Source organism: Phacochoerus africanus, chromosome 8, assembly GCF_016906955.1.
Source record: "Phacochoerus africanus isolate WHEZ1 chromosome 8, ROS_Pafr_v1, whole genome shotgun sequence".
NCBI classification, from domain to species: domain Eukaryota; kingdom Metazoa; phylum Chordata; class Mammalia; order Artiodactyla; family Suidae; genus Phacochoerus; species Phacochoerus africanus.
In genome coordinates this window covers 62,987,681-63,010,820 of record NC_062551.1, presented here as the reverse complement: position 1 = coordinate 63,010,820, position 23,140 = coordinate 62,987,681, and the positions used below count along the sequence as shown (strand labels likewise).

General features: G+C 57.2%; 2 protein-coding genes across 2 annotated transcripts; one reads left to right on the top strand and one right to left on the bottom strand.

The window, feature by feature from the left end:
• Window positions 1–9,728: 9,728 nt before the first annotated feature.
• PERM1 (PPARGC1 and ESRR induced regulator, muscle 1) lies at window positions 9,729–15,133 on the top strand. Its single transcript, XM_047791000.1, has 4 exons — window positions 9,729–9,835; window positions 10,635–13,111; window positions 13,633–13,758; window positions 14,025–15,133. The coding sequence occupies exons 2-4, from the start codon at window positions 10,957–10,959 to the stop codon at window positions 14,126–14,128; spliced, it is 2,385 nt and encodes a 794-aa protein (XP_047646956.1). The 5' UTR covers window positions 9,729–9,835; window positions 10,635–10,956; the 3' UTR covers window positions 14,129–15,133.
• Window positions 15,109–22,826, bottom strand: PLEKHN1 (pleckstrin homology domain containing N1). Its single transcript, XM_047791001.1, has 16 exons — window positions 22,372–22,826; window positions 22,179–22,278; window positions 19,557–19,703; window positions 19,384–19,464; window positions 19,211–19,283; window positions 18,800–18,927; window positions 18,595–18,726; window positions 18,411–18,491; window positions 17,661–17,736; window positions 17,394–17,542; window positions 17,107–17,256; window positions 16,796–16,936; window positions 16,496–16,627; window positions 16,115–16,324; window positions 15,820–15,868; window positions 15,109–15,737 (listed from the first exon to the last, which is right to left on the bottom strand). Exons 1-16 carry the CDS (start codon window positions 22,452–22,454, stop codon window positions 15,622–15,624), a joined length of 1,848 nt encoding a protein of 615 aa, XP_047646957.1. The 5' UTR covers window positions 22,455–22,826; the 3' UTR covers window positions 15,109–15,621.
• Between the last annotated feature and the right edge of the window lie 314 nt (window positions 22,827–23,140).

Below are 23,140 nucleotides of genomic sequence, written 5' to 3'. Positions count from 1 at the left end.
CTCCATGCTGCAGCCCACAGGGCCCATGCCCAGGGCGGGCCTGGCCAAGCACAAACCCTGTAACCCATCCCCGGGCCACAATGACTTGCTCCCAGTGGGCACATCCACCCTTTTTGCAGCCTGGTATCCATGGTTCCCAAGAAGCAACAGGCTGCTGCTGCCTCAAAGCTGTCTTTTCCTGGTGGCCTGCCTGAACCTGACACCTTCCTGGGCTCCTCCTGGGAATGAGGAACTCCCATGTCTGTGTGGGGAGGCAGGGGCTCCATGTAGACTATGCCAGCATTGGGAGCCTGAAGCCCTTTGCTTGGCCATCAGCACCCACAGTAAGGAAGAGGCACAGCCTTGGGGGCCTCCCACTTCCTACCTTCCCATCCTTACCCTCTAGTGGGCCAGAGACTGGTGGGGGAAGAGGGCTTCCCCAGCTGCAGCCTCCCTCACCCCCAGCACCTCTTGCTCTGTCTAGCACAGTGGGGTAAGGGTCAGCAGCCCTGGGGGTGGGGAGGCACCACCATCCTCTTCTGGCCCCCAGACCATGACCTGGGCCATACACGCACATCCAGGGGCCGGTCCCCATCCAGAGCCCTTGGGTTTCCCCTGCCAGCCCAGGGTCAGGAAAGTGTTAGGCAAGAGCACCGTTTCTCAAGCAGCCCTCATGGGAGGTGGAAGTCCTTTTGCGACCGAGTCTAATTTAGTTTTGGAGCATAAAGGCAAGTCCTCTACAAGCATTTTTGTAAAAGCCTCAGAGTAAGACAACAATTGGCTCGAAATGGTAAGAGACTTAAAAAGCACGGTTAAATACTTGATTACGACGAGATCATCCAGGAAATTTGACTATTTCTATGACATACAACATTTGAAGGTAATAACTAGAATGACAACTAACAACATAGCATTGTTAAGATGACCATACTTCTCAAATTAATTTGTAAGTTCAACACAGTTGCTTCAAAGGCATAGCCGCTGTTTGCAGAAATTGTCAAGCTGTTCCTAAAATTCATATGGAAATCCGAGGGACCCAGGATATCCAAGACGAGCTTGAAAAAGAAGAACAAAGTTGGAGGACTCAAACTTCCTGCTTCCGAAACTTACTACAACACTACAGCAATCAAGACAGTGTGGTACTAGCATGAGGCTGAACATACTGATTGATGGAATAGGATTGAGAATTCAGAAATAAGACTTCACTTTTAGTTAACTGATTTCAACAAGGATGCCAAGACTACACAGTAGAGGAAATAATAGTCTTTTCAACAAATTGTGCTAGGACCTAATATCCATATGCAAAATAATGAAGCTGAACCCCTTCCTCTCAAGGTACAGAAAACTTAACTGAAAATGGATAATACACATAAATGCAAGAGCTGAAACTGTAAAACTCTTAGGAGAAGATACAGGAGTCATGAAGAACCTTAGGCACAGCCTTCTTAGATATGACTCCAAAAGCATAAGTACAAAAGAAAAAAAAAGACAAATTGGACTTTATAAAAATTTAAAACTTTCGGAGTTCCTGCTGTGGCGAAGTGGGTTAAGAATCCGAATGCAGCAGCTTGGGTCAAAGCTGTGGCTCGGATTCAGTCTTTGGCCCAGAAACTTCCATATGCCTCAGAAGTGGCATAAAAGAAAAAAATTAAAAACTTTTGGCTTCAAAGGAGATTATTGAAAAACTGAAAAGATACATAGAATGGGAGAAAATATTTGCAAAACATGTATTGACAAGAGATTAATATTTAAAATATATAAGCAACACTCTCAACTCAATAATAAAAAAAAACACCCAACCAAAAGAAATGGATAGGGGAGTTCCTGTCTTGGTGCAGCAGAAACGAATCTGACTAGGAACCAAGAGGTTGCAGATTGGATTCCTGGCCTCGCTGCTCAGTGGGTTAAGGATCCGGCGTTGCCGTGAGCTGTGGTGTAGGTCACAGACGTGGCTCGGATCTGGCGTTGCTGTGGCTCTGGCGTAGGCCGGCAGGTACAGCTCCAATTAGACCTCTAGCCTAGGAACCTCCACATGCCATGTGTGTGGCCCTAAAATACAAAAATAAAATAAAATGGGTAAAAAAATCTGAACAGACATTTCTCCAAAGATATATAAATGGATAATAAGCTTGTAAAAAGATGCTTAACATCATTGGCCATCAGGGAAATTTAAATTAAAACCACAATGAGGATTTCCCTGCTGGCTCAGAGGGTTAAGGATCTGGTGGTGTGACTATGTATGGTTTTGTTACAGCTGTTTTGCAAGTTTGATTCCTGGCCAAGGAACTTCCGTATGCCTGGGAGGCAGTTAAAAAAAAAACCCCAAACCAAAACCACCTCATACCTACTAGGGTAGCTCTAATTAAAAAGACAGACAGTTACAAGTGTCGGTGAGCTTGTAGAGAAATTGGGACACTTACACATAGTTCATAGAATGCAAAACGGGGCAGCCAATTTAGAAAAGAGTTTGGGAAGTCCTTAAAAGGTTAAGTTTAGAGTTACCACACGACCCAGCAATTCCACTACTATGTACACACCCAAGAAAAATGAAACCATGTCTACACAGAAATTTGTGCATAGGAGTTCCTGTTGTGGCACAGCAGTTAACGAATCCGACTGGGAACCATGGGGTTGCGGGTTCGGTCCCTCGCCTTGCTCAGTGGGTTGGGGATCCGGCATTGCCGTGAGCTGTGGTGTGGGTTGCGGAAGTGGCTCAGATCCCGCGTTACTGTGGCTCTGGTGTAGGCCAGTGGCTACAGCTCCAATTCGACCCCTAGCCTGGGAACCTCCATATGTCGCGGGAGTGGCCCTAGAAAAGACAAAAAAAAAAAAAAAGAAGTTTGTGCATAAATGGTCGCAGCAACATTATCTATAATAGCCAAGAAGTGGAAATAACACGAATGGCCACCAACTGATGAATGGATGAGTTTAAGGATGTGCTATGTGCATACAGTGGAAGATCCTTGGCAAAATAAAAAGGAGGGAAGTGCCGATACACAACCTGGATGAACCTTGAAAACACTGCATCTAGTGTAAGACGCCAGACGCAAGAGGCCACGTGTTACGCGAGTCCATTTACATGAAATGTCCACACTAGGCAGATTGGTACCAAGTAGATCAGTGGTTCCCGGACCTGGGGCGGGGGTCCAGGGAAACTGGGAATGACTGCTTACGGGTATGGAGTATCCTTGTAGGGTGACAAAAACGTTCTAAATGTGATTCTGGTGATGGTTGCGTAACTCTGATTATACTGAAAACCACTTTGTTAAAATAGGTGAATTGTATGGTGTGTGAATTATTTTTCAATAAAACTGTTACCGCCTCCCTACAAAAACAATAGTAAAGAGAAGGTTTTAAGAGCTTCTGTACAAAAAGATACATGACACATATAAAGGCACAAAGATAAACGGATAGCTGATCTCATGTTGGAAATAAGGCATGTGAAGACAAGTGCATCTTCACTAAAAGTAAAAACTGCCAACTTAGAATTCTAGATATCTATAGAACAACCCTTATATGGTCAGTTGACTTTCAACAAAATTCTTAAGACCATTCGATGGAGAAAGGAGATTTGTCTTTTCAACAAACGGTACAGGCACGATTGGATATCCATATGCAAATAAAATAACCTGGAACCACATCTTTTTTTTTTCTTTTTAGGGCCGCACCCATGGCATATGGAGGTCCCCAGGAGAGGAGTCAAATCAGAGCTGTAGCTGCCAGCCTACACCACAGCCACACAACGCCAGATCCTTAACCCACTGAGCAAGGCCAGGGATCAAACCGGCAACTTCACGTGGAACCACATCTTATACCACATACACAAATTAACTCAAAATGGAGCATAGGCCTAAATAAAAAAACTAAAACTGTAAAACCTTTTAGAGAAAACTTAGAAAAATCTTTGTAACCTTTGGTTAGGCAGTGATTTCTTAGATACAACCAAAAGAACAAAGCATGAGAGAAAAATGGATAGTAGTTCCCCTAGTGGCTCAGTGGTTAACAAACCCAACTAGCATCCACGAGGACGTGGGTTTGATCCCTGGCCTCGCTCAGTGGGTTAAGGATCTGGCATTGCCATGAGCTGTGGTGTAGGTCGCAGATGTGGCTGGGATCCTGAGTTCCTGTGGCTGTGGTGTAGGCCAGCAGCTGCAGCTCTGATTGGACCCCTAGTCTGGGAACTTCCATAAGCCGCGGGTGCGCCCCTAAAAAGACAAAAGACAAAAAAAAAAAAAAAGGATAAATTGGAAGCCGTCAAAATTAAGAACTTCTGGAATTCTCTTGTGACACAATGAGTTAAAGATCTGTCACTGTCACTGCTGTGGCTCAGGTTGCTGCTGTGATGTGGGATCTATCCCTGGCCTGGAAACTTCCTCATGCTGTGGGCACAGCCAAAAGAATTAAGAACTTCTTGGAGTTCCCACTGTGGCTCAGCAGCAAAGAACCCGACTAGTACCCATGAGGACATGGGTTCTATCCCTGCCCTTGCTCAGTGGGTTAAGGATCCAGCGTTGCCATAAGCTCTGGTGTGGGTCGCAGAGGCACCTCGGATCTGGAGTGGCTGTGGCATAGACTGGCAGCTGCTGCTCCTATTCAACCCCAGCCTGGGAACTTCCATATGCCATGGCTGCAGCCCCAAAAAGACAAAAACATTTAAGAACTTCTGCTCTTTTAGAGACATTGTTAAGAAAATAAAAGATGAAGAAAATAATTTCATATCACATATGTGAGGAAGAACCTATATACAGGTAATACAAAGAACTCCTAAGGCTCAACAATACGAAAACAATCCACTTAAGAAAATGGGCAAAAGATCTGGTCAGTCATTTCATGGAAGAAGATATATGGATGCATTTAAACACATGAAAAGATGTTCAATATCATTAGTCATTACGTAAATTCTAATTTAAACCACAATGAGACACTGCTAACGATCTATTAGGATGGTGAAGTTAAAAAGTCTGACCAACTTTTCTGCTAATTGTGTCTAATGCATCCTTAAGGATGAGCAGTAGTATTAATTCGTGTTCTGTTTTGTTTGTTTGCTTTTTTGTCTTGGCAGTAGAGATATTTTTGTGGCTTGGATTTGCCATAAGATGCTGGGTTGCAATAAAAAATTGAATATGAGTCATAAAAATAAGTCTGACCAGACCAAGTGCTGGCGAGGATGTGGAGCAGCTGGAACTCTCGTGCACTCCTGGTGGGGATGAAAAATGGTAGCCACATGGGAAAACTGCTTGGCAGTTTCTTAAAAGATTAAGCACATGCCTACCATGAGACTTAGCCATTCCACTTGAAGTTCCAGGAGAAATGCAAGCACAGGCACATGCTCATGCAAAGACCTAAACACAAATGTTTGTATCAGTTTTACATATAGCAGCCCCAATATCCATCAACAGGTGACTGGATAAACAGATTTTGGCATATCCAACAATGGAGCACTACTTATAAATAATAAAAAGAACAGGAGTTCCCGTCATAGCTTAGTGGTTAACGAATCCGACTAGGAACCACAAGGTTTTGGCTTCAACCCCTGGCCTCACTCAGTGGGCTAAGGATCTGGCGTTGCCGTGAGCTGTGGTGTAGGTCGCAGATGTGGCTCAGATCCCGCGTTGCTGTGGCTGTGGCATAGGCCGGCGGCTATAGCTCCGATTCGACCCCTAGCCTGGGAACCTCCATATGCCGTGGGTGCGGCCCTAGAAAAGACAAAATAAAAATAAAAATAAAAAACTGAAAAGAACAGCGGGTATACACATTATCTAGCATAGATGAATCTCAAAATAATTATGCCAACTGACGTACCGCACTCGTTCCTGTGGCACCAACAAATGAGTGCTGTACGGTCCCTTTACATAAAGTTCTGCACCGAACTTCAGTGACAGAGCCCTGCCTTGGCGGAGGGAGGGGGCATCCCAAGGTCACTCTCAGGCGTGTGGTGATGGTTTCCCCCGGTGCACACACGTGGATGTTAGTTGGGTTCTTAACCTGCTGAGCCACAGCAGGAACTCCTAACTTTACTCTTCAAATATGTGCAGCTTATTGTGTTAAGAAGTCATACACTTCAACACAACTGTTAAAACAAGAAAAGTAAAACGCCCCTAAGCTGTGTGAAGCATTTAACACTGCGGGACGAGTAACAGCAGCTAGTTGAAAGTTGGCTCTTATTTCTGAGGGCTTACGTCTCAAGGCCAAGGGTTCAAAGAAAGGCTGCGCAGCTTCAGGAGGGGACCCTGCCACTCCTGCAAGGCGCCTCCCAGACCAGGGCCAGGGGGCTGCCCGCTCTGCCAACTTCCGGTAGATCCCGCGCGTCCTCTGGTGGCACCTGTCGGTACCGCAGGCCGTGTGCCTGGTGATGCGGCTCCTCTGTTTACTCCTGCATCATTACTCCTGCTCCTCCGCCCAGCGCTCGGTCGGTCCATTCGCATAGACCTAAGGCCCCAAGCGCGGAGCTGGGTCAGAAACGCACAAATGCCCTGCTCTCTAAAGTCTAACCCAAGAGGAGGCCCATGCTTGGGGAAGGGGCATCTTCAGCCACAGCTGGTCTTCAGAAGGAACCAGGTCTACTGACGCCCTCTCCCAGCCTCCTGGCAGGACCCTGTACTCCCTTCTCCCAGAGCAGCTGTGGCAACTGTTTTTTTCTTCCTTTCTTCTTTTTAGGGCTGCACCTGCATATGGAAGTTCCCAGGCCAGGGAACTAGGGGTCGAACTGGAGCTGCAACTTCCAGCCTACGCCTCGGCCACAACAACACAGGATCTGAGCCACATCTGTGGCCTATGTGGCAGCTTGAGGCACTGCCAGATCCTTAACCCACTGAGCGGGGCCAGGGATCAAACCCACATCCTCATGGATATTAGTCAGATTTGTTACTGCTGAACCACAAGCCATGGCAACTGTCGAAAAGCTCCTGCCCCAAACCGTTCAAACCTCCTCATTGTGAGGAATTCATTCGTGTGTGAGTGTGTGTGGACTCGGCTGCTGTGCCCCTGTAGACAGACAAACACGCAAGTGTGCACCCTGAGCTGTGACGTGGCGCCGGACCAACTGGTGTCCACATGGAATCAAAAATGTGCCACGGGGAGTTCCCGTTGTGACGCAGTGGTTAACGAATCCGACTAGGAACCATGAGGTTGCGGGTTCGGTCCCTGCCCTTGCTCAGTGGGTTAACGATCCGGCGTTGCCGTGAGCTGTGGTATAGGTTGCAGACGCGGCTCGGATCCCGCGTTGCTCTGGCTCTGGCGTAGGCCGGTGGCTACAGCTCCGATTCGACCCCTAGCCTGGGAACCTACACATGCCGTGGGAGCGGCCCAAGAAATAGCAAAAAGCCAAAAAAAAAAAAAAAAAAAAGCGCCACGGGACCGCCATCGTCCATCATCCAAGATGATGCCAATGGCCAGTAAGTTCATTATTGAGGAAAGTGCTGAACCACATGGTGACAGTCAGCAGACAGGAGGCACACAGAACTGTGTCCTGCAGCTGGAGTGAGCACACAATCACTCTGAAAAACCACTGGGCAGTACCCTCCCGAGCTGGACAAACATCCCTGCTCCCATGACCCTCCAAACCACCAAAAGAAAAGTCTTCGCGGTGTCACTCTTGGTAACAGCTGCAAACTGGAAACGACCCCAATTGCTGATGACAGGAAAAGGATGCCGTTTATGCCTGCCACACATGAAACAGCTCAGCAGTGAAGCTGAGCTACACAGCCTCAGCTACCCAAGTCCGGAGCCTGATGGGGAGATGGGGAGATGATGAAAAGTGCATGTATGGGTCACTGCCCAGTCCCTGGCACAGGGCTCCTAGGACCCTGGGACTTTGCTGCTGAGGACACAGAAGCACCTTTTGTACTAATGAGGCTCCTGGGTAGGGGCTGGTCATCAAAAAGACCAAGCCTAATTAGAAGCTTGAAATTTTCAGCCCCCACCCATGAGATGGGAGAAGGGCTGGAAAGCAGGTTAATAATTGATCCAGCCTGGAGTTCCCGTCGTGGCGCAGTGGTTAACGAATCCAACTAGGAACCATGAGGTTGCGGGTTCGATCAGTGGGTTAATGATCAGGCGTTGCCATGAGCTGTGGTGTAGGTTGCGGAGGCGACTTGGATCCCGCGTTGCTGTGGCTCTGGCGTAGGCCAGCGGCTACAGCTCCGATTCGACCCCAAAAAGACCAAAAAAAAAAAAAAATTGATCCAGCCTGAGTGAGGAAGCCTGCACAAAGCCCCGCACTGGTGACCATGTGACGGTGTGGAGTGAACCTCCTGCCTGGGTGGGGCATGGCCGCTCCTTGCCCTCCCCCCACGCGCAGCTCTGCCCACCTCCCACTGGATGTTTGTCTGTACCCTTCATCATACCCTTTCATAATAAACTGGTGTTAGTAAATATTTCCCTGCATTCTCTGAGCTCCTCTAGCAAGTTAATTGAATCCAAGGGGCAGGGTGTCACGGGAACCTCCAAGTTGGACAGAAGTTGTGGGTGACCTGGGGACCTGCTACTTGCAGTTGGCATCTGAGGTGGAGGGCGGTCTGTGGGGCTGAGGCCTTAACCTGTGGGATCCGACGCCATCTCCAGACTGTCAGAATTTATTAACCGTAGGACACTTGGCTGGTGTCTCAGTGGCCCGGATGTCCCAGGTGGCTGAGGATGCCACCAACCTCCCTCTTCCTGTGTGATGCTGATTCCTCCACACGAGGCCTTGGTCTTCATTGTCCCAGCCCCCCCCAAGTCTCGACTCTCCGACCCTCTTCAGATGCCACCTTCTTTCCACTCTACGTCCTTTTATGATGTGTTGCTCTCAGAAATGCTCTTATTTACCTGCCAGTTTAGATGTTTGCTCCTCTGTCCCTTAGTGGGAGGCCAGAAGTGTGTGTGTCACCATGACCTGCCCGGCGGCGCGGGGCGGGGCAGATAGGCAGCACCAGCCCCAAGGGCAGGATGACTCGGAGCAGGGGCTTTGGGACCCAGCTCTGCCACTTACTAGCTGTGTGACTGTGCACAGATCACTCACCCTCTCTGTGCCTTACCAAGCTCAACTGTGAAAGAGGGTCTTTCTGGTGCTCAGGGGGCCAGGCAGGGTGGCGCCTGCAAGTGGCTGTTGTTCCGAGAGGCCGTGCCTCCTGACCTGGGCAAGCAGCACCAGAACCCCGTTCCTGCTGGGCCTGATCGTGGAGCCTAGTCGGGAGACAGGCTGGCAGGAGTGACTAGCTCTCCCTTTGCCCTCCCCAGCCCTCTCCAGAGGCCAGCACCCATGGGTGCCCTCTGCAGAGAACCCTAAGGCCCTCATCTGTCTCCCAAGCCCCACCAGCAGGGCAGGGGCCAGACCAGGGAGGTACAAGCCCTGACCAGGCCAGCAGTGGCCTTCTCCCGATGACCTCAGAACATTCCAGGACTGGTCTTTTCCCAGCTCATCGCTCTGTTGTTCCCTCTGTTCCCCCCAGGTGTCAGGGTAAAGTCCTAAGATAGTCTTGGGGGCTGCTAGCAGGGGAGCTGGCATGAGAAGTGGGGGTCTGAGTTTTCACAGTGGGCGGGACCACTTTAAGAGGGAAGGGCAGGCTGCGGCCAAGATGGACTTAAGAGTGGCCTTCAGCTTGGGAAGGGGAGGTCCCTGCCGTCCTGACTGTGGTCAGCGCTCTCTGACTGGCATCTGTCCTGACCAGGAAGGTGTCCCTCATGTAGCTGGAAGTCCCTCAAATGCCATCTATTTGTGGCCTGGACCTTGATGCCTGGCAGCAGACATGTGACCGTGGGGCTGGAGTATTTTTGGCAATGGGGGTGGGGCCTGGGTGGCGAGCCCAGCACCATGCCTTTCTGGAACAGGCTGCTCGGATGCCCAGCTCCACTGCCCCAGCTGGCTGTGGAGTCCCAGGTACGGTACTGTCAGCAGCCCCATTCCCACCCTAAGGGGTCCCTAAGGGGTCCCTAAGGGGATAGCCCCTACAGGGACGTCCCCTAAGGACAGAGAGGAGAACCAAGTACAGCGGGTCAGGAAGCCACTGTGCCCTGGACTCAAGGCATCTCTGCCTCAGGACTGGCCCAGCCAGAGCGACCTCCCACCCCCCTGGGTCCAGTGGCAGCTGACCAAATGCCAAAGGCAGCCCCTCCTAGGGAGCTGAGACATTAGGGGCTCTCAGACAGCTAGGGTTGTCTCGGTTCACTGAGACGGGTGAAAGGGGGCTTCGCCAGCTGTGCAGGTCTGGGTCAGGGCCTAGAGCCTGAGGATGGGCCCTAGGGGGGCTTGTTTCTGTTCTGGGACCTCCTGCCCAGGGAGGGGCAGAGCCAGGCTCTCCCTGATGACCCCCGAGTGGGCTCTGGCCAGCGGTGGCATGACCTTGGTAAGCTCAGAGGAAGCCCAGCAGCCTTTCTCAGCCAAGGGTGCCGGAAGGTCATGGCCAAAGGCTGGTGAACTGTTGGACACCGTGGCCCCTCCCCCCATGGCCAGCAGCCACCTGGGGCATGTCGGGACAGTCCAGGGCTGACCGTCACCCAGGTGAACTGAACCCTGGTGGGTGGTCCTTAACTGGGCTTGGCTCTATAAAGTCAGCCTTGCTACCAGCAACTCAGGAGGAAAGCTGCAGGCTGGCCCGGCTGAACAGAAAATGCATAAAGCTGTGGGGGAAGCTCCTCCTGGGGATGAAAACTCAAACAAGATGAACCCTATTTTTCAGTGAACTTCACTCACCCGAAAGCAGGACTGTAGCAACATGTCATTGTGACGTTATCGTTCGCGGTCACTCTGGGAACAGGGCAAGTGGCAGCTGCGGATATTCCAACTCCAGGAAGCAACCAGGTTTGAAGGCAGCACAGCGTCTCTCTGGACACCCCACTTGTTCTGCTCTCTTTGAGGACAGAGATGGAGCGCTGGCCCCTGAGCCAGGGAGGGGGAGCCCGACCCAGGGGGCGGGTGGGGTGGTGGCAGTGGTTGCTGGCCAGGGCCCTGGGCCTGTGAAGACCCTACCCCTGTGGCCCACGTGCCTCTGTTGACCCGTGATGGAAAACTTCCAGTACAGTGTCCAGCTGAGTGACCAGGACTGGGCTGAATTTTCGGCCACTGCTGAAGAGTGTGGCCTCCTGCAGGCTGCCCTGGCCTCTGGGGATGAGCTCTTGTCCAGTGACACTGACCAAAGGGACAATAGTCCTCCAGGGCCCCCTCCTCTTCTTGAGGGGCAGTTGGCTCCCGGGGGGAGTTGCCACCCTGGCTTTGAGGAGGAGGGCAAGGCAGCCACTTGGCAGCTGGTCAGCAGGTCTTGGCGCGAGCCTGTCCTGGCCCTGGAGGCCGGTCAGCAGACGCCTAGCACGTCCGCACGGTCAGATGCTCGGCTGTCCCTCAGCTCTGGGGCTGCCCTTGCTGTCCGGAGCTCGTCCCTCCCAGGGTCAGCGTCTTCCGGAGACAAGATGCAGAGGCTTCTGCAGGGGTCAGCCCCCCAGGGTCCTGCCCCTAGTCCCACTGGTGAGCCTCCTCAGAGCCCTGAGTCCCCTAGCCGCAGCTCTGCCCCCGAGATGCCCCCTGGCAGCCCTGGAGCCCCACCACGCAGCCCCAGCCGAAAGAAGAGGCGCGCTGCAGGCACCAAGGCAGGTGGGCGCTCGGGTGCTCCAGGCTCTCTCACCCAGCTGGGTTCCGAGGTGCTCACTGAGGCCAGGCCTGAGGAGGGCCTCAGCCTGGCTGGGTCCAGGGGGAGGGCTCTCCCAGCTGGGGTGGCAAAGCAGATGGCAGGAGCCGGGCAGAACGAGCTGAGGCCAGAGTCGGCAGGAGCCCCTGAGCGGGTGACCAGGCAAGGGCCAGGTGTGGCTCTGTCTACTTCTGTCCCTACCACTGAGCAAGGTACAGATCTACTCAGAATGATGCCCATGGCTGAGCCTGTGTCCATGCTGGACCCGGAGGCGCCTCGAGATGTCTCAATGGCCAAGTCAGGCATGCCTCGATCAACACCCACCTCCAAGCCTTCAGCTGAGGTTGCTCAGTCTACACCCGCCTCCAAGCCTCCGCCCGAGGTGCCTCAGTCTACACCCGCCTCCAAGCCTCCGCCCGAGGTGCCTCAGTCTACACCCGCCTCCAAGCCTCCGCCCGAGGTGCCTCAGTCTACACCTGCCTCCAAGCCTCCGCCCGAGGTACCTCAGTCTACACCCGCCTCCAAGCCTCAATTGGATGTGGACCTGCTTATGCTGGGCCCAGTGGTCAAGCCAGAGGTGGATTCATCTACAGCTGCCTCAAAGGCCACCCCGTGTAGGGCTCTGCCTCACTTTGCTCCAGAGGCCAGGTCTGAAGGGGGTGTGTCTACATCTCCTGTCCCCCAGGATTGGCCTGATGAGGTGGAGGCGGAGGTTGCCCCACTGGCCCAGCTGGGTCTGAGCCCTGTTCCACCTCCAGGGGTGCATGGAGAGAAGCCCAGAGGGGAACCCTCAGAAGGAGCTCCTGGATACCACACTGGGGAGCCCCCACTAGGCCCCACCCAAGCTTCCAAGAAGAAGAAAGTGAGATTCTCCATGGCTGAACCTGGCGGGGAGAAGCCAGGGACAGGAGCAGCCACAGGCCCGCCCCCTTCAACCACAACCCCCAGGATGGCAGCTGGGGGCCGCAGGGGGTCCGGGGCCTGGGACGCGGTGGCAGTTGGGCCCCGGACCCCTCAGCCTCGGATCCTGAAGCACCTGCCTCCCCCTGCCCCCTCTGCCTCAGGGGGGCCTGCGCCCAAGAGCTGCTTTGCGGTGACCCTCCCGGAAGCCTATGAGTTCTTCTTTTGTGACACCATCGAGGAGGAGGAGGAGGAGGAGGACGAGGATGCTGAGGAGGAAGCGGAGGCCCGACAGGCTCTGGCTGAAGTCCGGTGGCCGGAGGTGTGCGAGTTCTTCTTCCAGGACTGCCAAGGCCAGAGGGCGGGGCGCCAGAAGGGCCGGTCCCCAGCCCCGCCCCCACAAGCCAAGCCTGAACCTGCCTCTCCTGGAGACCCCATGCCCATCTCTATCCCAGAGGCCTACGAGCACTTCCTTGGGGAGGACAGGTCAGGGGGCGTGCTGGAGCAGACGGCCCTTCTCCAGGTGCAGGCCATGGAGCCCCCCAGCTCAGTCCTCTGGGGAGTGGGGACTGGCACCCCACCAGAGCCTAGCCCAGCCACAGCAGAGCAGCTCAACCTGGCCATCAGGCAAGCAGGTGTGTGTGCAGAGGGAACCCCGTGGCCTGTCCAGGACTCAGGGACACGCTGTCCGGGGAGCTCAGCCAAGAGGGCCGTGGGGGAGGGGCAGGCCAGGTCCCTGGGTTGCGAGCTGGTGGGGCCCATGGGAATCATCCAGGAAAGAAGGACCAGCTCCTGACCATCCGGACACAGGCCAGGTGGGGCAGCCCAGGCCAGGCAGGGGTTTGGCTCCACCCTGACCGTCACTCTGTGTTTAGGCCCAAACAACAGCAGTTTCTGCCTCCAGCCAAGCGGGGCCGGTGCTGGGGCAGTGCCAGGTCAGGCACTCAGTACACTTCATCTCACATTTCTTCCGGAAGGTGTTTTATGAACAAGGAAATGGGGCCCTAGACGTCGGCCTGACTCAACTATGCCACACGCTAGCCTGTGTCTTGGGATGGAGGTATCACGGGGAGGATATGACTCAGGGCAGACGTGTCCCGGGGCAGGCAAGTCCAAGTGCGGCAGCAGGAGCTCAGGACCTGCTTCTCTTTCCTAGGGGAACCCCGGGGTCCCCTCACCTCGTTTACCTTCAGCCAGAACGACATGTGCCTGGTGTTTGTAGCCTTTGCCACCTGGGCTGTGAGAACATCAGACCTGCATGCCCCAGATGCCTGGAAAACAGGTTTGTGGGCCGGAGGGGTGGGGGTGGGGAATGGTGTTCGGGAGTCAAATGCAGGGACAGTGATGGCCCGTCCCAGCTGCTGGGCCAGCAGGGATGAGTGGTACAGGGGGAGGCACAGCTTCCTTCCGTGACTGTTCTCCTGCGCTGCTGACCCACCCTCGCCCCACCCGCCTCCTCTTAGGCTTTGAGGGCCAGGCCTTGTGGACAGAGGTGGTGACTAGGTCGAATGGAGCTGGCACTCAGGAGGCCTTGTGCTTTTCTTGCAGTTTTGCTGGCCAACATCGGCACCATCTCTGCCATCCGATACTTCCGCCGGCAGGTGAGGCGGGGGCGCGGCGGCCCCAGCCGCAGCCGCAGCCCCAGCCCCTAGGACCCAGGCTTGGCCCAGGAAGACACACGACAAGGGAATGCTCACAGGTGCTCAGGGTGAGGCACTGCCCTCAGGCCTTGCCCTTTGACCCTTGTGTTCTTCGGTATCTAGGAAGGAGCCAGCGTCCTCGGTCCAGGCTCCCTTGGACTCCACTCGAGGGTCCAGCCGGTGGTGGCGGCCGAGGCTATGCTCCACACCTGGGAGTGAAGAGATTCTGGAAGGCTGGGTGGGTGGGGGCCAAGCAGGGAGCTGGTTACTGAGGTGGCCAGATCAGCAACTAAAAACATAGGGGCGTCCAGTGAAATTTGAATCTCAGACACCCAGGATTTGAGATGTACTTATGCCAAGAAATTAGTTGTGGTTTATCTGAAACCAAAGTTAACTGGCACCCTATTCCTATCTGGTTATCTTGTTGGGGGGAGGGGCATGACAGGGCCTGGGAAATTAGATGATTTCAGAGCAGCAGCAAGGCCCCAGCTGGAGGTCTGAGCAGGGGGCAAAGGTAGGGAGGCTGGGTGGCCTTGAGACTAGGAGGCCATGTCCCAGGGACTCTGCCCTGTTTGTAAGTGGGCTGGGCCAGTGGAGGCCTCTGAGGCTGCCTTGACCCCTGAACCCCAGGGGTGTACAGTCAAGCCTCCTTGGTTCCTGCCCAAGATGGTGAGCAGGTACCTAAGGTGCCCTGTGGGGTGGGGGTCTGTAGGGCAGAGCCTGGAGTCCTTCCTCCAGGGAACCCTTGAGCAAGTGCTGAGGCAGAAGACAATGGCATCAGGGGAGGGACTGGACAACCTGGGATTGTCCCAAGTCTGAGAGGAGCTGGAGATGGGACAGGAAAGTGGGTGGCGTGCTGGTGGTGGTAGAGCATGGGGGTCTGCCAGGCTGGGTGCTAGGTGGGCATCCAGCCCCAAGGCAGCACGGCATACAGGGTCCCCAGGACGCAGGAGACTCCTGGCTGCTGAGGACAGAACACGTGGACACACGGCGCCAATAAAATCTCTTTCTTTCTTGTTTGGTCTCTTGTCAGTTTCTCCCGGTGAACCCATTCCACTCCCACGCTCCCAGAGAACCTTCCTCCCTCTGCCCGCCTAGTCTCAGACCTTGCTGGCCCTCGTGCCCTCTGACCTCCCATACGTGGACCCTCTCTAAGCTGACTTTCCTGGTTCTCTGACCGCTACACCTGTGCCATCCTCCCTCTCCCAGGTGAAAGCCCCTAACCCAAGTCCCCTCACTCTTTCCTCCCCAGGGAGGCAGGCCGAGGACGGCACCCTGGGCATCCAGTCACCTTGGCCAAGGCGTCCTGAGGATGGGGCCCTCCTGGCTCCTCCAGGGCTCAGGGAAGCTCAGGGTTCTGGAGACTCCCTCCACCCTGCCGGGGCCAGATCCTGGCTCAATACTGGATGCCTGAGCCTTACAAAGAAAGAGCCAGGCCCTGCTGCAGACCCTCCTCCAAAGTCAATGCTGATAGGCAGTCCTGAGAAGCAGCCACCCGAGGGCCATCAGATCCACTGGACGAGCCCCTCATCAGCCTCAGGTGCTCCTCGAGGCCACCACTGGTGAGAAGGTGACAGGGCCTTGTCCTGGATGCTGTCGTAGCTCCTGAAGGGGTGGCCATCTGGTGGGGAGGGCAGAGATGCATGTGCCTGCAGGGAGCAACACCCAGAGCTCTCCCTGGAGGAGGCGGGGCCCTCACTTACCTGGGGGTGGTGGCAGGGGCGGGGGGGACGCTTCCCTGGCGGGGGAGACCTGAGGACCCCAAGCACAAGTCTCAGAGATGGGCCCTGGGAAAGGGGGCTTGAAGACCAGCCCACCTTCTCCCCTTGGCCTTCCTCCTCCCCAGTGCCCCCCTCTTGCGACTGCGCCTAGGTCTCTGCCCACCTGCTCTCCCCGTTTCCATCTTTCCTGCTCCCACAGGGTCCCAGGAGGCTCCATGCTCTGTCCTCTCCCAACAGGACCCCTTGCCTGGGGCGGGGCGGACTGGCTGCTACTCACATGCTGAGGGGAGCCTGGGAGCCGGGGCCCCCGGCCCTTGATGGAGCCACGATGCCGCTGAGAGGCTCGGGACTGCAGGGCTCCCTTCTCGGAGAGCGAGTGGGGGCTGGAGAATCCAGAGCTGGGGTCCGAGACAGGTACCGACCCTGGGCCGGCGGGGAATGGGCCCGAGGGCTCAGGTCCGAGTGAGCTCTGCACTGCGCTGAGGAACTGCCAGTGACCAAGACCTCAGGCTAGGACCTCCAAGCAGCTGAGGGACCCTTGCCCCAGAAACCCCTTAGCCTCTCACAACGGCCTGGGCAGACCTCAGGCTTCAGGCACCCTCCTAACCTCCGGCTGTGGGCACCTCCAGCTCTTTCTGTCACCCAGCAGGGGACTGACCTTGTCCAGGCCTCGGACATCTGTGATCCTGTGGTGGGAAGTGGCAGGTGGTGTGTAGGGATCAGCGTAGAGTGGGGAGTGTGGTGTCTCCAGAGAGTGGCCCGGGGCCTCAGGGCCGTCCTCCAGGCTTAGCTGCAGGCAAGAGACAGATGCGACAGGTTTCCTGGAACTGGAAGTGGCCTAGCCCTCCCTGCTCCGTGCTGTAGGCCTCTGGGTAGCTCCGGGAACGAGACAGGCCAGGAAGGTGAAGGCCAGGAGGGAGAGGCAGGCCCAGAGCCAGGGTCATTGTGCTGGGCCCACCTTGGTCAGGTCCAGGCGCAGTGGGGTGACCGGGCTGGGCCCCTCGCCCCTCGCCTTGCTCCTGGGTGATCGGCTGCTGCCGCCCCGTCTCAGCTTTGCCCTGTGCCCACTGACACTGGTGCCGTCAGGGTTGGCTTGCTCCTGCGGGGACCAAGGAATTTCCAAAAGGTTCCCTGGGGCCCTCTCCCATGTAGCCCTCTGAGATTACACAGAGCCCCTGCAGTCCAAGTGCCCTCCCCTGAGGAGGTAGGATCCCAGTTGGGTTGGGCACCCCCTCTCCCTCCACGGCCCACTCCCCTCCAGACACTCACCAGTGCAAGCTGGGCAGGGAAGTCTGTGGTAGAGGGCACCAAGGACTCAGGGAGGGAGTGGCTGGTGCAGGTGGAGGCGGGCGCCGGGCACCCTGAGTCCCAGCTGGTCCGTCCATCCGAGGAGAGCGAGCCTTGGCCACCACCCACAATCTGGGCAGTCAGTGGTGGGTGAGGGTGAGCCGACAGCACCTCTCCCCACGTACCCATGCCCAGACCCATCCTCCTGTTTCTACCACCACCCGGGACCCCAGCTGTGGGGCAGCATCCCGCTGCTGCCAACCTCTCACCTGTGTGGGCGCCTGAAGCCCAGGGAAGCTCTCAGGGCCGGGCAGCAGGGAGGCCCCATCCTTGTGGCAGACAGTCTGCAGGCAGAGCAGCCAACGGCCATAGTCCTCGTAGCTGGCACACACCACACGGATGGTATTGATGAGACGGCCTGGCACATGGAGGCCGTGAGGGGGCCTGGTAGGCAGGGTGCCCCCCTCAAGGCCCCGGTGCAGAGGTGGCCACCCAGCAGGCTCACACCCTTCCTCCCAGGCCTGGCCTCCGCCCACCTTCAATCAGGAACGAGCGGATCTGTTTCTCCCTCTCCTCCAGGTTGATGTGGATGGCGCTGAGTGGAAGCTCCCCCTGCGGGGCGTCAAGGGAGGATGGGGCCTTAGGAAAAGCCAGCCAGGCCTCTGCCTGGGCCCCGCAGAGCTGCATGGGCAGCCAGGTAGTGCGCGAGGCAGGGCTAAGGCAGACACTCCCCATCTGTCCCGGGCATCCCTTCTCCCCCGTCTCTGGGGAAGACTTTGTCAGCCAATGGCCAACACAGACGGATGCTTATGGGGACTGGTCTCCTGGGTCACCTGCTAAGATGGGGGTGAGTGGGAAGGGATCACGAGGAAGCCCCCCATGTGTGTGTTTCTCAGTGACTGAAGGCCGTGATCAAACCCAGAGTGGAAGGTATCGTGCTGCATGTGGCAGACGATTCAGGCTCTAAGAGTACCCACGCATGCCCTCAGGCACCCGGAAGATGTCTACTCAGGGCCACAGGAGCCCTCATGCCACCCGCCCCAGGGGATGGGCCTGCTGGTGGCCGAGGACCCTCTAGGACGCTATGGGGGGCCAAGGCAGGGGCCCCTCCTTGCCCACTTCAGGTTGAGATCAGACTGACCAGGGCAGTGAGCTGGGTGGGTGGGGCCTGTGCTGTCTGTCCCAACAGGCCCCGAAATACAGGTTCCTCCTGCGCTGCTGCCCCCTCCCACCCCCCACGCACAGGGCTCCTCCCTGGGGCGGATCCACTGTGCTGAGGGACCCACCTTAAAGCAAAGCCCATCTGCTTCCTCAGAGAAAATGGCCAGGGAAGTCGGGTACAGGACCAGGAGCCGGTCCCACTGCTCCTGTGAGGGGGGTCAAAGGGCAGAGCAGGGTCTCCCAGGCATACGTCCAGGGCCTGGACCTGCCCCCACCTCCTCCCTCCTCTGTGCCCTCCCCCCCACGCACCTGTGAGGGCAGATGCTGCAGCTTGACCCTCGAGGCACAGATGGCACTGCCCACCACTTGGCACCCAGATGCCGTCCGCAGCTGGGTCAGCCTGCGCTGCAGCACCCAGGGGAGCTCGTCCTCGGGGGGGCCCTGGTAGAAGGGGGTCAGGGGCAGGTGGAGGAGGCTGGGGATGGGAAAGGGTTGCAGGGTTTCCAGCACTGACCTGCGGGGGCACTTGGTGGCGGCGTGGCAACCCCCCCAGGAGGGCTATCTGCTTCTCCAGGTGGTAGAGCCAGCGGCCCAGCTCGGTCTGGCTGGGGCAGAGCACGAGAAGAGGGGTGGGCAGCGGGCCTGTTGGGGAGGGGCAGACAGGGCTGGGCCTGCAGCCCACAGGAAAGGACTCTCAAGGGTTGGGAGGAGCCACTGACCACCACACGCACAGCTCTGGAGGTCCCAACCCGCTGCCCTCCACCCCAGCCTGGCAAGTGCACGTGTGCCCATCGGAGGAAAAGCCAGGGCCCCTCTGTGCTCAGGGCTCCGCCAAGGTCCTGGGGCCTGCTCAGCAGCAGCCTTAGGGCCCTCGTCCTTCTGGCAGCTGGGTAGGCACGGGCAGCACACCGGGCCCCCCGCACACCTGTGATCTGGAAGGCATGTTCTCGGGACCCCTCCAGCGGGCAGACACTCAGCTCCATCAGTGGTAACAGCCCCTGCCGAGCACAGCGGGAGGGAAGTGCTAGGACTGGGCCACCCGCCCCAGCACTGCTGGCTCCCCTCGCCCAGCTCCTCCCACTGCCCATTTCCCCTCACCTGGAAAGTGAGCCCTTCAGAACCATGGGCCTGGAAATAGAGGTGGGAGGGGAACAGCTCCAGGTAGCAGTCACTGATGTCCTGTGGGAGAGCAGGGCCAGGGTCTGAGGGCTGGGGGTGGGGGGGCAGCGTGGTCCCCAAGAACGCCCCTCCCAGCTCGGCCTGGCCCCCACCTGGCTGTGCTGGAAGCGCAGCTGGACCTTGGCGTAGTGGATGACTTTGCCCAGGTTCCGCACGGGTGCCCTCCGCCGGCCAGCCTTGAACACACTCAGAAAAGGCTGCTCCAGGTCTTGGGGCTGACTCTCCAGGCCGGGGAGGTTCTAGGGTGGGGGCAGAGCTCAGGGGAGGGGGCCTGACCTGGGGCCAGCAGCCCCGGCCCACAGCCACACCACACATAGATTAAGGACGCACACGCAGTGTACGCACTGCACGCACTCGTAGCCCCTTCACGCGAAAACATGCATAAGGCACGTGTACACGTGTGCGCACGCACACACGGCCTCCCTGCTGGTCACAGAATTCCGTGGTCTAGTGGTGGAGTCAGTGAGGTTTGGATACAATGCAGATCCAACCCTTAGCATCACTATTTCCTAAGCTGTGTTCCCTTATTTTCGTTGTTCAGCCTCCTAAGGCTTGTTGGTCAAAGGGGTTTTCAGGTGCCTTGGGGAGACAATGCTTGAAACCCTCCCACACCTCCAGCATTGGCAAAGCTTTAAAAATCGTTGCTACCAAAAAGTGGGGGGCTGATTTATAGTACTTTCCAATTTCCATGGTGTAAGTACTCCCATCACAGCCCATTTCAAACTACCAGCACACCACCGCAGGCTCCCGATCACCCTCTCAGCACGGCGCAAAAGTCCTGGCAATGGCCAAGGGGTCCTCTTACCTCCCATTGGGCAAACGCCCGTCTCAGGGCCTCTGCCCTTGCTGTCCCCTCTGCCTGGACCACTCAGCCAAGTTCAGGGCTTGGCTCAGACTCACCTTCTCTGTGAGGTCCTTCTGGGTACACTGCTAACCTCCCAGCCTGCACTGACCCCTGCCCACCCTTCCTCTTTTATGTTTCTCGGTAGTGCCAGCCATCTCTGACTTCCTCTGTCTTTTACTCATTCATCATCTGGCTCTGTCACGGGGTGGGAACAACATGAGAACGGGGCCTGTGTCGCTTTCGCCCCCTGCTCATTCCCCAGGGCCGAGGACAGGCCTGGAGTGTGCAGGCAGCTTCAACTCCTGTCTCCTGAAGGGAGCGAGGGTCAGTGCCCACCTACAGCTGACTCTGGTGCACAGAGAATCCTCGCTAAACAGAAGCTTGATGGTCAGAAGGGGAGTCAGACAGGGACAGGCGCCAAAATGGAGCTGGAGGGGGTGAGGTCTGGGGCTCAGGGTAAGCTGGGGCTGCTGTGCCCTGGCCAAGCTGAGCCGTCCCTTGGACAAGCCCAGGAATGTAAACAGATAGTCTCACAGCTTTCTGGCCTCCCTGCTCTGGGTGGGGCCTCCTGTACCCACACCCAGTGTGGGGAATGATGCTGGGATGGGACCCATGAAAAATAGGCCATGGAGCAGGAAGGGCCACACACCTGGCCCTGCGGTCTGGGCTCAGCCTTGGGCCCATGGCAGGGCAGGTTCACGTGTGAGCACAGAACCCACCACAGGCAGGCCACAGCAGAGGGGGCTCTTCCCCCAGCCCCGCTCCCAAGCTTCGGCAGTCCCCTCTCTAGCCACCATGTCCTGGCAAGTAGGACCACGAGGACCATGTGATGTGTCCTGGGCCTGGAGAGAAGGAGCTGACGTCTGAGAGGCAAGCATGCAGAGGGACGCCGGCCGGGCCCTGACAGAAGTGCCCTGTCCACTTCCCTGAGGCAGCTCAGGTTCTGAAGCTGGCACTTGGCCGCAGGAAGCCCTGGGGACCTGAGGGAACAGGAGAGGGACAGGCCTGGGCTTCCCAGCCTGGCAGGAACACACATGAAGGTGGCTTGGAAGCCCATACCAGCTGCCATGAGGTCCAAGGAGTGCAGGACCGTGTCCTTGGCACAGTCACAAACGCTGTTCCTGGGGTCATAAGCTGGGGGTCACTTCCCTCACATCCTGGGGCCTCTGTGCACAGCAGAGCTATGTCCTGGCCCTCACCAGCCATGCTGGGTTGAAGGGCGGGGGGTGGGGGGACTGGCAGTTTAGCATTCAGCTCAGAGGTGGCCCAATATGCGCCTGTTGTGTGGCCTTGGGTGGCAGAAGGGTTGCTGTCGGATGAGGCAGTGGTGGACGCTGAGGAGACACCCCCTTGGAGAAACTGGGGCCGAGAGCAGGTGAGAGGCTGGCTCCCTCTTCACCTGAAGCCCCTCGCGCTCTCAGACGGCCAAAGGGGTGTGGCGCTCACAGCCACATCACCGACCTGACACCCCTGCCCACGGCGCAGCAGCAGACACATGAGCTTGTCCAGCTCGAATGTGCCCGGACACGCTGTCCCGCACCAGGCCCCGGGGCAGGGGACAGACACCAGGGCCCACAGGCAGGGCTCTGCACGTGGCTGGTGCAGAGGCCCCGCCCTGCCCGCCCTTGCCGGCCGCTCACCCCACTGACTCAGTGCTGGGTCTCAGTTTCGCTCTCTGCTCAGACTTTCGGCCGATGAGCTCCCCAGGGCGGGGCTGGGCCTACTTCCTCACTGTGCTCTGGACTGACCTCTCCGGGGTGACAGGGAAGACCCTGTGCTGAGCGGAGACGGGGCGCACACACACATGCAGTCACACAGAGACCACCACCGCCACGGCCCTTCCAGCCGGGGCCCGCGGCTGGCCGCTCACCGTCCCGGGGAAGTAGTGGAAGATCTTGTCGGCAGTGGTGTCCCCGTCGGAACTGGCCTCGGTGCCAAAGAGGCCAGTCAGCTTCCGTGCTCCATCCTCTCTGAGGACAAGGGAAGGGGGGAGCTCACAGCCTGGCCCCCCAGGTAGGTAGAGGGAGACCCTGTGACCGAGGCTGTGCCCTGCCCCCTCTCACCTGTTTCCCTTGAGTGAGGGCTTTCTGGAAAAGGAGGCCCGGAGCCTCCTTGGGGCCTGAGGGACGCAGTGGCTGTTCCCCATGGGTGGCGGCAGCTGGCCCCAGGAGAGCAGGTAGACAGGTCTGGGTCCCTCTGCCGGGAGCCTCCTGCCCCACCTCCTGGGGCGGGGCTCTGGGCCGGCTCGCCCTGTACTCAGGGGCTGGGGAGGGCAGAGCTTTGCTAGGAGAGACCCGGTCCCTACCTGAGTCTGAGCCTTTCAGATCTCTGCCCCCGGTTCTCCACACATGCCAGCCAACCTGGGGGATGGGGAGGAAAGGCGTCCCCCCTCTCAGCCCAGTGAAGAGCCCCTGATCTACAGAAGGTGGCTCCAAGGCGTAGCCTGTGACTACATCAGGCTGGGGATGTCTGGGGCTGGAGCTCCATAAGCCCAGGGAGCCCCTTCTAGATGCCCCCCCTGCCCCCCGCCCACACCCCCCCCCGCCCCCGGCCCTGTCAGCACACATCCTGCTTCCACCTAAATGCATCTCTGAGTCACCAGGGACTGTTAAGGGGGACGCGTGCCCGCTCTAAGCTGCTGAAGCAGAAATCTGCAACCAAGGAAGGAAGCCAGGACCCTCCCACAATCTCCACTCCTGCCTCAGTCCACCCCTCACCTCAGGTCAAGGTCAGGGTCCTGGAGGCTTAGCAAGAATCCAGGAAGAAAGCCACAACTGTCCCACGTGTGCCTGGGGCTGCCATAGTGAGGTTGGGGGGATGCCTTGCAGAGCG

Excerpts from the sequence above, each read along its gene's own strand:
- PERM1 (XM_047791000.1), top strand. The coding sequence starts at position 10,957 with ATGGAAAACTTCCAGTACAGTGTCCAGCTGAGTGACCAGGACTGGGCT. Across the intron at positions 13,112-13,632 it reads CCTGGCCATCAGGCAAGCAG|GGGAACCCCGGGGTCCCCTC; the intron begins GTGTGTGTGCAG and ends TCTCTTTCCTAG. Across the intron at positions 13,759-14,024 it reads CCCAGATGCCTGGAAAACAG|TTTTGCTGGCCAACATCGGC; the intron begins GTTTGTGGGCCG and ends CTTTTCTTGCAG.
- PLEKHN1 (XM_047791001.1), bottom strand. The coding sequence starts at position 22,454 with ATGGGGAACAGCCACTGCGTCCCTCAGGCCCCAAGGAGGCTCCGGGCC. Across the intron at positions 19,465-19,556 it reads TGCGCTTCCAGCACAGCCAG|GACATCAGTGACTGCTACCT; the intron begins GTGGGGGCCAGG and ends GCTCTCCCACAG. Across the intron at positions 15,738-15,819 it reads GCCCCTGCCACCACCCCCAG|ATGGCCACCCCTTCAGGAGC; the intron begins GTAAGTGAGGGC and ends CCTCCCCACCAG.